Raw genomic sequence first — 13697 nt, 5'->3', positions numbered from 1 at the left:
GGCCTGCAGTTAAATGCTTTACTTGTAAATTAAACCTGTAATCTCTAGTGTCACTACATTATTGCTGCAGATCTTTTCTGTCTTATTGCCACCCCATAAAAGGTTTACAGTTCAATAAAGTGAACCCCTTGTGAAAAATAAGTAACAGTTTTTAAAAATTGCCTACACAATTTCTAAAACTATGACTCCATTTCTCGAAACTCTACACACAAACCATGCACACAAGATGCAAAACATCACACATATCTTGCAAAAGCACAACAATGCAAAAACTCTTCTAAAAATTGTGTTTTTGTATAGTAACTCTACACACAAGCATAAAATGGTTAGCCATAAACATGTCAAACTACAGACGGATGTGTAAAATGTAATAGCACTCACACATACATGTATGTGCACAAATGCTGTATGTATGCACAATTGTTGCACAATTTATGAAATTGTTTTGCACACTTTGTCTGAAGATTTGGTATTTGAGTGAATGGTTTCTCAAGTACCACTTTAAGCGTGAAAGCAATTAAAAAAATAACTGTAATAGCATTGAACGTGCATTTGTAGTGTATTCACATATTCACAAAAGTACATTAACAAAACTGCACAGATGAAATTAATGTTAATGTATTCTAAATGTACTAAATTGCAACTTCATCATTGCCAGTGTGAAATTACAAATATATGTAAATACATGACACAAGTTGTATTGTGAGACTCACTCCAGCTGTATCCGTACTCATCCTCCTCTTCGTCATCAGGACCGTTGTCATGAAGAACGAGTCTGTCGGGAATCTCAGTCAGAGTGTCCGAATCTGTTTCTCCAACATGTGGAACGACCGGCAGTGACAGGAAGGGTGTCGCCAGGATGATTTTCCCCTCCTCTCGATTCAGCTGCCGCACAGATTTAATAGTGGTTTTTACTCAAAAATAAAACGCATTAAAAACTAATATACTTTATATCCAATTAGCATATCATCCGTCAACACGAACACGGCATCCTTCATTAAACCCATGAAATATGAAGCTTAATGTAATCAAATCACATTCAACACATTAACATGTTCTTCATTTCTCAGCATGAAGAACCAACAAACCAAGACATGCTGCTGTTCTTTAAAAGCTTTGTTAATCATTTGATAGGTCTGGTAAATTAATGTTTAATGAATGAAAAGTAAAAAAAAAAAAAAAAAAATGGGTTACTTATCACACTATAAACAATATTACATTTGTTACATACAGTACGTCTCAAATGTTGTTCCAAATTTGTATGACTTTATTCTGTCAAACAAACAAAAAGGAGATGTTGAGCAGAATGTTCATGCTACTCCTTAAAATTCAGTCTGTTCCTCATACAAAACTCTTCTTATGATGTGTCACAAATGTAAAGGCTTTGTAGTAACACACATGACGAAGATGAATAAACAGGAACTGACTTTGCAAATAGATTCAAGAATGATAACAACTCAAACGTATAAACGTAACGAGAATGAGCATAACAGGGATATATATACAGTACTGTGCAAAAGTCTTAGGCATGTTAATAAACTAAACTAAACATAACTGTGACATGATGCTTTTTAGTCCTTTTTTGAGTTGGACAACTCTTGTGATTTCACTGTATGGAAAAAGAACAGCATCTGCTAAACATCTCCTTTTCTATGCCACAGAATAATGAAAATCATGAAGATTTATAGGTAAACGGTAAGTAAATGACAAATCTTTTTTTGTGTAAAAAAAACCTATTCCTTTTAAATTGATTTTAATTCAGCCTTTTTTAAATTGTGCTAATATCTGCATATTTATATATTTAGTAGTCATCATACAATAAGGACAATTTTTATTTTATATGTATACGCATTTATTATGAAATTTTCTTCAAGAGTGATCATTTTTATCAAGCTTGTATATTCAAGTTCAGCAATTTCACTTAAATGTCAATGAAAATTACCTATTAATTATCATTTAAGTGAAATTACTGAACTTAAACATACGAGCTTGATAAAAATGATCATTCTAGAAGAAAATTGCAGATGGCACTTAGAGGCTTTTGCATCTGAACTCTTCATATATATATATAATTATAAACACAAATTAAGATAAAAAACAAAGAACAAAAAGAGGGTTTTAGGGTCATATATATGCAAATGTTATGAAATTAAGTTCCATAACTGCATATGGATGGGAGAGGAAACACATACACACCCACACCCACACAAAACACAAACCTTAAACGGTGTAGGAGTGAAAGGATTAGTCGAACATAGACGAAGGAAAGGTCTACTTTGAGTGTCAACGGCCTACAGAAAACAGAGAATAACCAGCACCAGTGAGACAGAGACAGAGAGAGGGAGAGAAGGAAAGAGGGAGGTCAAGTACTCATACAGACTATACAGCAGTGCACAATACAAAACATTATCTACACTACAACTGCTGTTCTTAAGTCGGCATGTGAACAGGGCATGTCACAAGCTGGCCTGAAACTAAGCTGGTCATCTTTACTGTTGATCTTTGAGAGCCTACAGTCTTTCTGCCTCTAATGAAATAGAATACTAGCCAAAGTCTCTTTTAAGGAAAGTCTGTTCACTTGGCGGCCATATTTGCAAAGCCTCCTTGCAACTATCTTGGGCATCTGAGACCAAGACCTCTCTACTTGAATGAGGGAATCCTGAAATCAACAACTGCTTGCCAAACTCACACATATTTCAAATCAACAACAAAATCTAACATAAACTGTCCCATAAATGTTGTTTCTTTTACTCAAACAGAATTAAAAAAAGCTTATTTTTCAGGCTAGACAAGAAAATGTGAATGTGCAGTCCTAAGCGCACATCTTAGAACACTATTTCTATAGCAACTGGAGTTTCTAATGGCATTTCTCAATCAGCGATTGGTTCTTTTATTTAGAAAGTGGGACTTGTTCCGCCATATTGCACGTTGCACTTTCATTCATAAGTAACGTGAGTGCACCGTCTTTCTATATATAAAGTCTTTTTACTAGCTTAGTACGTACTGTGTAATATTGAATATTGTGTAGTATACACTATACTGCCTGCTAGTTTTGAAAAATATTGAAACAGTAGGCACTATGGGCAGATTGGGATTGGGATTGGGAACATTAGTATCCAATATCATCGTCACAAGATTTTATCACATTGCATGTATATGGCATTAATTTTGAAATGATTTTTCTTTTTAATGTTAATTACATTTTATGTAAAAATTGTATAGTACAATCAAATAAATGAGTCAAGAAAACATGATACAAATCATGCCTGTAATTATTTCACATTCATCTGTTGCATTGGAAATGGAATGTCAAACTAAGCATGTTGCATTGTGGGATATAGTAGTCCCAACAATGTACTTTACTTACTGTATATGGCACATTTGGGAAAATAGGCCTATAGTATGTCAGTGTTGTTGTTGGTGACTAAATCTAAAGCAAACTAAATATTTCAATTTTTAAAATTGAAATAATGCTGAGATAAATAAAAAATGGCTTGATTCTAATGAAAAAAAAAAAAAAAAATCAGAATTTCATAACTTTAATTCAAAATATTAATTAATACCGTAGTAGTATATAAATAACACTGGTATGTAGTCCTATTATATGCATACAGAAATTCACATACTATATACAGACATAGTAGAAGAAGTTGCTAGTATGCTATTCTGAACACTGCCTCAAGTCTCAGATGGCACAGCTAGGGAGCCTTCAAAGACGCCTAAAGCATTCTGCATGCAAAAAGCTTACGAGTTGGTTAAATATGCATTGCCCATCACATTGGCTGGCTTCTGCACAACTTCTGAGAGTCTGGCTGCCCAGGGTTTTATCAGTTCACAAGTCTTGCTTACGATGTAGTGGGCTGCAAGATTATCTTAGTGTCTAAGCTCCATCTTATTTTACCAATGAATTCTGATGGTTTTTCCAGTTGTTTGTTATTAGCTACTAGATAAAATCATTGTAGCTTAGTGGGGTGCATTTCCATTTTTGGATTCTAGATGTCAGGAAACAATCCTTAGAATTTAGCGATTTAAACAATTATTTATATTAGTGTGCAAATGTATGTTTTGCTAAAGGGGACATATCATGAAATCTGACTTTTTCCGTGTTTAAGTGCTTTAAACGGGTCCCTGGTGCATCTACCATCCCAGAAAACGTGAAAAGTGACAACCTAGTAACTTTGTTTTGGTCAGCCTTTCTCTGCAAGCATGTCAAAAAATAAGCCGATCAGATTTCATTATAATATTACAGTGATCTCACAGATCTTATTATAATATTACCATCCCTTAATCTGCACGTTTCCACCCACGGCGCCACCATTTGGTTTTCGCAACTACTAGTGTGTTATTACTACTCATACGTGTAACCAGTTCTAACGCAATGGCAAAAGTTCGAGCAAAGCATGCAAACTGTTCTGTCGTTGGATGCACAGACGAGCACAGAACACTATTTGACCAAAACATGTCACAGCTGGAAACTCTGTCAACTTGTGTAAAAGTCGATGAGATGAATCAATGCAACTCCACAACAACTACATAAATGTATCCACTAACCATTCAGAAACGTCCAGGTGCGTCTAAAAGTTGCAACCTCTCCCTGAGTCTCTCCGTAAGACTGCACTCCGCTACTGGTTATTTCTGAGATTTTGGATGAGTGAGATTATTCGGCCGATCCTTGTGTAAAGGATCGGCCGTCTTCTGAATGGGAGCGGGGAGCAGCAGCTCATTTGCATTTGCATTCAATTCTCTCACTCTTCATGGCGATCCAAGTATATATATATACTTATACTTTAAGTTTAAGCACTAAAATGACTGAAATAACTGTAATAAAAATGAAGTAAAACTAAAGAGAAATATAAAAACCTAATAAAAATGACAATTTAAATGAAAACTGAAAATATAAAAATAAAAAGCCAATTCAATAATCAATACTATAGTACAGTAAATAATACTAAAACAACATGGTTAAAATAACATCAGTGAATCGGTTCTGTTCCTCGTATAAATCTATCTTGAAATCAAAAGACTAGGTCTTTTTTATAGTGCTTTTTAAATGTTTTTATTTTATTTTATATAGATTGACAGCCATGGTCTCTATGAACTGTTGTGGTAATGAAAGACAGTACCATATTATTTTGTTACACTGAAGACAATCATACAGGTTTAGGAACGACCTAAGAGTTAGAAAACAAAGACAAACACAATTTTTGGCGAACTATTTAAAATCCAGAGAAGTAATAGAGTCATGTCTGTGATTAAGTCACACAGTACCACAGTTTAATAAAACACCGATTTCACTCTGGTTTGTACTCACCTTCTCACTGCTGGTCTTCAAGTTGAAGGCTGAAACTTCTTCCACTGCATCCAGCGCAGATGTCTGCCGTTATTAAAAATTAAAGAACAGCCCTCATCAAACACAGCTAAAGAAGTCCCACAAAAACCTCTCTTCATGACCTCAGCAATGTCATTAAACTCTAACATCATTTACAAAGCTCTCTATTGGTCTAGAAGATTCAAACTAAAGTCCTCCACAGTAATGAATGTCTGTCCTTACGGCCGTGAGCCAGCTGTGGATTCCCCCTCGTGTTTTGTACTTGTTGTTCAGTACCATTGAAACAAAGCTAGTTTTAAGAGCCATCTGCAGAGAGACATCTGCTGGGCGGGAATGAGGCATGGATCATTAACCCACATCTGGACACAGAGAGTTGATAAAGGTCTGATGAAGAGCAGGACAGGCCACAGGGAGCCAAACTTTAAAGGTGCCTTGATACAAGGCAGTGGCCAGTTAGAAATATACCAGAGCTTGGACATGTTATTGAGATGAGTTCAACATTATTACAACACATTCAATTCTGGATGGGGTGATAAAATGGTTCATGGTGTAGTTTTTGGATCTTTTGCAGATTGATATTTCAGCAAAAACAGTCATGATGTGTGATATCTTGATTAAAAACAGAGATGTTTTGCATCAGATCATGGAACCCCTTCTGAAAAAGCAGCACACTTCAGCATACTTTTAAAAAGAGTACTTAAGTGCAAAAGGAATCTATGAATGGAATGTTTTCGGACACTTAACTGCATGTCAATTGGAATTAAATATGTATTACAGTTGAACATTAGAGTGCTTTTTTGAGAGTATTTAAGTAGGACTTTTTATATGTAAATTCATAATTACTTATATTGTTGATGAAATATGGTTAAAGCGTATTGCCAAATCTACTGAAATTACTAAAATATGTTTTAATGCCATGCATTTCCATTTGAACTTTCTATTGAAACTATTTGAATTTGCACTGATAAAGCTGCAATTTAGAACATTTCAAATATATTAAATATAAATGTAATATCAAACAAAACACGACATTTAAAATTAAAATCAAATACTTCACGTGCTTTAGTATGTTAGTCAATGCATCAAAATAAGTGTTAAAATACTTTAAAGCATTACAAAAGATGAAAACAATGACTTATGAAGTAAAGCTTTTAATTTGACATCACAAAGTGCACTTTTTAAAAGTGTACTTAAGTGTGTAAAGAAAAATACATGAAAGTGTACTCTCTTTAAGTACACTTAAGTGGCATTTTATTCGTTATTATTATATTATCTGTAGTTCATTTTGAAAAAAAATATAGATTTGATGTACACTACAAATGCAAATTCAATACAATTAAGTGCACTTCTTTTTCACAAGGGATGTTTTCATTCTATTTTATTGCACAAAAATGCCATCAATATTTGTTTTTCACAAAGAACGCTAGCATATAGTAGAACTAAAAGCCACAAAATTGCATCAACATGCTTATAACCATGGCAAACCACGGAAGAGTTTTCCAAAATGTGCCATTTGATAACCATAAAACACATCAGACACACATACAGGACGTCTCAGTCTAACCTGTAGCGGTTTGTATGTAAAGCAGGATTCAGGATAAGGATGCAGAGTTTGCTCTGAGCGGTTCAGCTGTAGGAGGGCTACGGGAGGCTTCTAGAAGCACAACACAGATGTTAGCAAGCTAGTATATCAGCCTAAACACATTTAATCCTGGGAGACAGATCATTAAAAAATCCCAATATTTAAACTAAATGTGGCGTTATTGAAAAAGGAGCACATGGCTTGGGACATTAACAGCAAAATTTGGAGAGACATAACAGGAGCATTACTTATTTAATCACATTTGATTGTGTTCCCTTGTAAATGTGTTTTAAGTTGATTTAGAGGCAAATTTTAAGGCTAAGCAGATGCCAATGGAAAGAAGGAATGCTGGAAGCAGAGATAAGACTGTCAGCTGAGGGCCGAACAGAAATTACCTGACACTTTGGCATTGGGAAGCATTTTAAAGTCGCCCCATATTTCTCTATGACAGGAGGTGAATCAAAACTATACAGAGAGTCAGACTGAGAGACAGACAGATGTTGTGAGGATCAAGAGCAGACAGACATATAAATGAGGAGGAGGGTGAGAGACAGATGCAAAGTAGTCGAGTACATCTTTCTGAGCACTAAATGGTGATGAAAGCGGTTTGTTAATATTTGTGCTGGTTGATATAGAAGAGATTCACAATGTACTCACAATGATTCTGCTGACAATATCAAATTAAGCAACACTGTACATTGCAGTGATTTTAATATGCTTCTTATTTGGTCATTAGGTTTCTCAAAGAGCATGTCATTAAACTAGTTTCATGATTCTTGTGAGTAGCATTAAGAAAGCATTTTTTTAACAGTCTTTCTGCTTTAAACTTCAGTAACCAAACTGGTGTCCAAGTTGGTAAGCTTGATTCATTTCTATTGATCTAAACTGTTTCAATTAATTGACTTAAAACATTAAATAATTTTGTTGTACTAAAATGTTTGTATTAATATATGTAGGTACATGTCACTGTTTATTACTACCCTTGCGAAAAAGAAAAGTGCACTTGTATTTAATCATTGCTTTAAAGAAGTACACTTATTTTGATGTGTTGACTAACATACTAAAGCACATGTAAAGTACTTGATTATAATTTTAACTGAATTGTGTTATTCAATATTACATTTAAAGTTGATATATGTATTTTAAAGTTCTAAAGTATTCTAAAGTTATCTAAAGTAAAACATATTCTAATTAAATGCAATTAGTGTAGCTAATTGCATTTAATATAAATTTAAACTACAATACATTTTCATTTAATTGCAGTATATTCTTTCTAAGTATATTTTTTCTTAATAAGTATGCTAAAGTGTACTTTTTCACAAAGGTATATATTGTTATATTGGTGCATTTAAATAAACATGTGTGGATGATTATGTGTGTTTGATGAGTGGAAGATTTTTTTCTAACTATATTTTTACTGCATTTTGAATTGTTGGCATGCAGACATTCATTAATACATATCAGGCTGAACAATTTTGAGGTTATCAACAGAATGTAAACAGTCATTGTTTTAATTTAATTTGTAAAATGTATATGATATGAATGTATATATACTTTCTAAATAAATGTTTGTGTTATGGCATATCAGGTTTAGAAATTTCAGTATTGTCACAACACACATAAGAGATTTAAGCTATACTGCCCAGCCATAGTTAGTATGCAACTCATATAAATGTTATAAACACGCACACGTGTTAAGCAGCAAATAAAAGGATCTTGTCATTTCCCATGATCAGTAGATGCTTGAATTATGTGATACTGACTTTGTCTTTGTGAATGATGCTCTGGACTAGGAACACCACTGGGTTTGCAGCATTACGGATGGCCTCCACTGCCTGCTCATGACTGGCATCACGCAGATCTACTCCTCCCACCTATCTCACACACACACACACACACACACGCACACACACAGAGAGTCATTACTGGTCTATATGAGCATGTGTGGAGCTCTGTCCAAAACCCGCCAAAAGTTTGCCTAACCAGGCTGGGCTGCATGACAGTATATACAATGCCACAGTAAAAATGCATGAATCGATTTTGCTAAATAATTTATACCACATTACATTTTAAAAAGTACCAAGCAGAAAACTGTGCAATGGCCACTTCCAGTGAAGACAGCTTCTCTGATGATAAAGGAAACGTCTTGGTTATTACTGTAAACTTCATTCCCTGATGGAGGGAACGAGAAGTCGTGTCGATGTACTGACACTAGAGGTCACACTTGGGAGCCCCAAACACCTCTGATACTTTGAGAAAAGGCCAATGAGAATTGGCAAGTTGAATTTGCATGCACCACTCCCCCACACATATGGGTATAAAAAGAGATGCCATGCATCTACTCATTCAGGTTTGTGCTGAGGAGCCGAGAGCGTGTCCTAGCCATTCAGCGGGCAGTTCAGTGTTGTGGCAGGAGAGATCCATCTTGTTCACTCCATCAGGGAGCAGAGGTTACAATAGTAACCAAGACGTTTCCTATCTGTCAGTCACTTCGATGTTGTGTCGATGTACTGACACTAGGGTTCCCTATGGAAAATGACACAAAAAGCTGAACCGTGATACGGTTTTAGCGGTGCAGATGTCAGCAAGCTACTGTGTGCCGGGTAACAAGTACACTCAAAACTTCGTAACCTTCCCAACACCCCATCTAAGCCGTGTAGTCCTTTGTACCACAAGTGGACAGAAAGGACAGTACTTATAAAGGGTCACTTCAACTGTTTTTTTTAACTTTTTTTTTTAAAAACCTTAAAGCTGTGCAGACCAAAAGATATTGCTGGGGAAGCATTTATTTCTCTCTGCTGAAAAAAGAACACTACATCACATGCACTTGTCAACTGGGAAGTACCTCACAAGTCTCTGCAGTAGATCCTACCTGAAACGGAAGGAGGTCTACAACACAGTGGCTGGCAAAGGGAAGACAAAGGTTTACCATCAGGGAAACCATACTATGGCAAATACATAATATGGGATTACCACCAGGAAATCATGGGCTGTACATGGGCTAACCTGAAAGGGCATACATCACGAGTACTGGGATTGGCATCGAATTCTTCCACCGAATTCGACTGCCGCAGGGTGCTCAAGGGTAAAACACGTAGCCCGGCCGGGATTTCAGGATCATGTCAGAGTATGCCAGACTGATCTCTGGGCACATTTCGCTGACAGAGAACATCTGCAGGTCCCAAACCCTCTTGAATGGAAGTGAGCGTGGTCAGGAGGACCATCTTCAAAAAGAGGAGCCATAGCCCGACTGACTCCAGGGGCATAAAAGGAGCTCTCTGTAGGCCCAGCAAGACTACATAGTGGTCCCAAGAGAGAATAATACCACTGTGGCAATCACACATCACCTTCAAGGTGGAGGGGGACAGCCATCCCTCCAACCTCTCCTGCAGGAAGGAAAACACTGACCAGACTACACATCTCTGTGGGTCTTCACCTTAGGAAGAACACCAACTAGGGAACAGACTCCACTTCAAAGCATTCGCCTGCCTCACAGAGTGGGATCTAGCCTGAGTGATAGTATCCATCACCGCTTGTGATCGTCCACTTAAGTCTTCTGTGTCTCATCAAGGGGCGAGATGTGGAGCTTCCAGAGGTCTGGGCATGGGTGCCAAAGAAGGTCCTTCCAAAGGAGGATTCGCCAGGGAGGGGCTATCGCAAGCGGCAGAAGCTCCAAGAACAAAGTCCGGATGGGTCAATACGGCGCAACCAGCAGGACCTGTTCTCCATCATCCCTGAATTTGCACAACGTCTGTGCAGTCAGGCTCACTGGGGGAAACGCATATTTGCACAGGACCTGGGGCCAGTTGTGTGGTAGCGCGTCAGTGCCAAAGGGGGCCTCGGTCAGGGAATATCACAGCGGGCAGTGTGAGGATTCTTGAGAAGCAAACTTGTCTACCTGTGCTTTGGAGAATGGACTCCAGATCAGCTAGACCACCTGGGGATGGAGTCTCCACTCTCCCACTGTCACTTGTTGCTACTGGGATGTGAGTGGCCCACAGTGTCTTCAAACTGAATCGCCTAGCTGAGTCTGACTGTCCTGGTGAGCCAGTCTGAATTTCCTGCGGGCAGATCTCTTAAAGCCTTGGCCTGATGCTTGGCCTGGTGCCTTCAATGACTTTGTGACTTCCTCGTGCACCTCCGGGAAGAAAGGCACTGGGGTGGGACATGACTGAGAGTCACGCTCCGAACCCAGATACCAATTATCCAGCTGCGAAAACTCAGACCACTCTAGCCCAATGTTTGTAGCAGCTCTGGCAAACATGGCAATAAACTCTGCATCGCACTCAGACTGAGCTACTGCACCAGAGGGTGGGAGTCCAGCCAAGTCCTCCGTATTGGAAGGTGTAAGCCCATCCTCCAATGCTGCAAAGAACAGTGTGAGAAATTAGGCTAGCCATAAGACGAGCCACCTAACTTATCTGTGACCTCCCCTGGAAGGTCCGTGGGGATTGACCTGGTGAAAACGCTCACATTGTTGCCCTCATATTGCCCTTGTGCATTGTAGGAGGACCAGGATAGGGGAGTGGCTGAAGTTACTCCTTCTCTTGACTAGAAAAGAGTCGCGACTGCAGCATTGCCATGGTCATGTTCTCACAATGAGGACATGAACCATCCACGAACGCTTTCTCAGCATGGGTATGATCCGAACACGAGGCAGAGATTGTGGCCAGCCGAGGACAACAGATATTGACCACATCCAAAAACAACCAGTCGGAAAGGCATCTTTGAAAAGAGACTCTCCGTCTGTGCTTGCTCTTTTAGAGGAAACTGCACTTTCAATGAAGCACCCAGGGGAGCTCTCAGCACTTATCCGTGTGTAGAGATGAGAGAGACCACTGAATGCGGCGTCAACACCAGCTTTAACAGCTTCCTTCTTGGCAGAGGTGAATGGAATGAGCTCATGTGATAAACACAACCACTCTGCTCCAAAGAACAAATCTGAATGAGGGGAATGCACGCCATCTCCTTTTATACCCGTATGTCCGGGGGAGTGGCGCATGCAAATTCCACTCAGCAATTCTCATTGGCCTTATCTCGAAGCATCAGGTTTTTTTAGAAGTATTTTTTTTTTATTATTATTATAAAAATGCAGAAAGTTTTCTGAAGGTTAGGGTTAAATTACAGTATTTATAACTAGCAGTATATAAAACCATTATTATTATTAACAATTTCCCCATTTAGAAAAATAAACGTGTGTATGTGTACCTCTACAATCCTGTCTCCTGTCTTTAGTGTGCCGTTGCGTCCTGCTGGACTGTCCTCCAAGATGTGTTTAATAAAGATACCCCGCATCACTTCCCCGTTGCTAAGGCGACTGCCCATGCCCCGACCACCAACAATACTGATCCCCAGAGATTTCCCGGCTTCCCTGTGCAACTCCACTCTGAACAAACACACACATAACATTAAATTAACAAGAAGTAATGGCAATTTTCCAAACATTCTAAACAATACATTTACATGACTTTCTACAGTTGCCCTTACTGATTAGATGTACAATTAATTTGATCAATTAAAATTCAAGGTCTGTAGATTATACAAGCCTAGTTAAAAAGAACATGAGTTTCACATATATATAGTAAAATAATAATTGATCTCTTTTTAACAATATTTATAGTTTATGCACTATAACACATTCATTCAATGCAGTCAAGGGCATTTTCACATTTCTTACTCTTATAAAGCCACCTTCTGTGTGTTTTCTCTGCATATTTTCCAAGTTTTGTTAAAAAACAAAATTTAGTGGCATGTGGGATCTGACTCTTTGATTGCAGGCCAAGAGCTTTAACCACAGAACCAGTGATTAAGTTTAAAGTTTATGTTTAATAACTTCAGTCTGGCATTTTAAAATCCAATATTTGATCCAATACTGAGCCAATATTTTGTGAGTCGGACAAAGTTTTGCCAATATAAAGTCCCACAACTGATGAACATTTTCACGGTCAACTTTGTTGCTGTGTTACAGTTAAATCATTTGGCATATGAAAAATCTTTTGTTAAATTTCGCCAGCTGGGTCATAAGATAATCAGGCCAAAATTTGAGACTGAGATGAGATTGAAATGATATACTGTATGGCAATGAAAATCCCATTTTTTTTACATTTAGGTCAAGTTAAATGTAGTTAAATATTTGGTTAAATTTTTCATGAGCTGAACTCAAAGATCTAAGACTTTTTCTATGTACACAAAAGGTCTATTTCTCTCAAATATTGTTCACAAATCTGTCTAAATCTGTGTTAGTGAGGACTTCTCCTTTGCCGAGATAATCCATCCACCTCACAGGTGTGGCTGATTAGATGCTGATTAGACGGTATGATTATTGCACAGGTGTGCCTTAGGCTGGCCACAATAAAAATATTGTATATATTGGCCCATTTCAAAAACATACAGAATTTTTTGTCAAAATTAAAAAATAGTGGTATAATATGTTGAAGATCTTAAAGGGTTTGAGAGTGAGATCCTAAAATTGGTCAGATTGATGTTCAGACCCTCCGTAATGAATGCATCAAACTTTGCTCCAAACGGATTTAAGGAATAATAATAAGAATACTAACAATGTTAGTGTAACTTTTATATTTGTACTTACCTCCTCGGTAGATTCCAGTTGTTGGATGCTGCTGTCTGTCGTTCACTCTCCTGTCCCTCTCCATCTTCTCTCTCTGGAAGATCTGAGACTGTCTGACTAAACACACAAACACAAAACTCTCAATTTTTGTCCATTTTACGGCATTTTACCATGAGTCAATGAAGCTGACATGAGACAGTGTGTGAGTCAGGTATACG

General features: G+C 37.6%; 1 protein-coding gene across 18 annotated transcripts in view; it reads right to left on the bottom strand.

The window, feature by feature from the left end:
- The window catches only part of mpdz (multiple PDZ domain crumbs cell polarity complex component), a 105228-nt gene that overhangs the window by 17376 nt on the left and 74155 nt on the right, over positions 1-13697 (bottom strand). For 5 of the 18 annotated variants that reach the window (XM_079867831.1, XM_079867843.1, XM_079867841.1 and 2 more), the window contains 7 exons: positions 13501-13596; positions 12120-12297; positions 8675-8785; positions 6894-6983; positions 5312-5374; positions 2220-2291; positions 714-885 (listed from right to left, as the gene is read on the bottom strand). In XM_079867831.1, coding sequence (XP_079723957.1) covers positions 714-885; positions 2220-2291; positions 5312-5374; positions 6894-6983; positions 8675-8785; positions 12120-12297; positions 13501-13596 — 782 coding nt within the window. The remainder of the gene's footprint in view (positions 1-713; positions 886-2219; positions 2292-5311; positions 5375-6893; positions 6984-8674; positions 8786-12119; positions 12298-13500; positions 13597-13697) is intronic. The other 13 variants (XM_079867844.1, XM_079867832.1, XM_079867833.1 and 10 more) reach the window with 3 other exon arrangements.

This window comes from Squalius cephalus (assembly GCF_949319135.1).
Source record: "Squalius cephalus genome assembly, chromosome: 3".
In the NCBI taxonomy this organism is placed as follows: domain Eukaryota; kingdom Metazoa; phylum Chordata; class Actinopteri; order Cypriniformes; family Leuciscidae; genus Squalius; species Squalius cephalus.
This window is presented reverse-complemented; position numbering and strand designations above follow the sequence as displayed.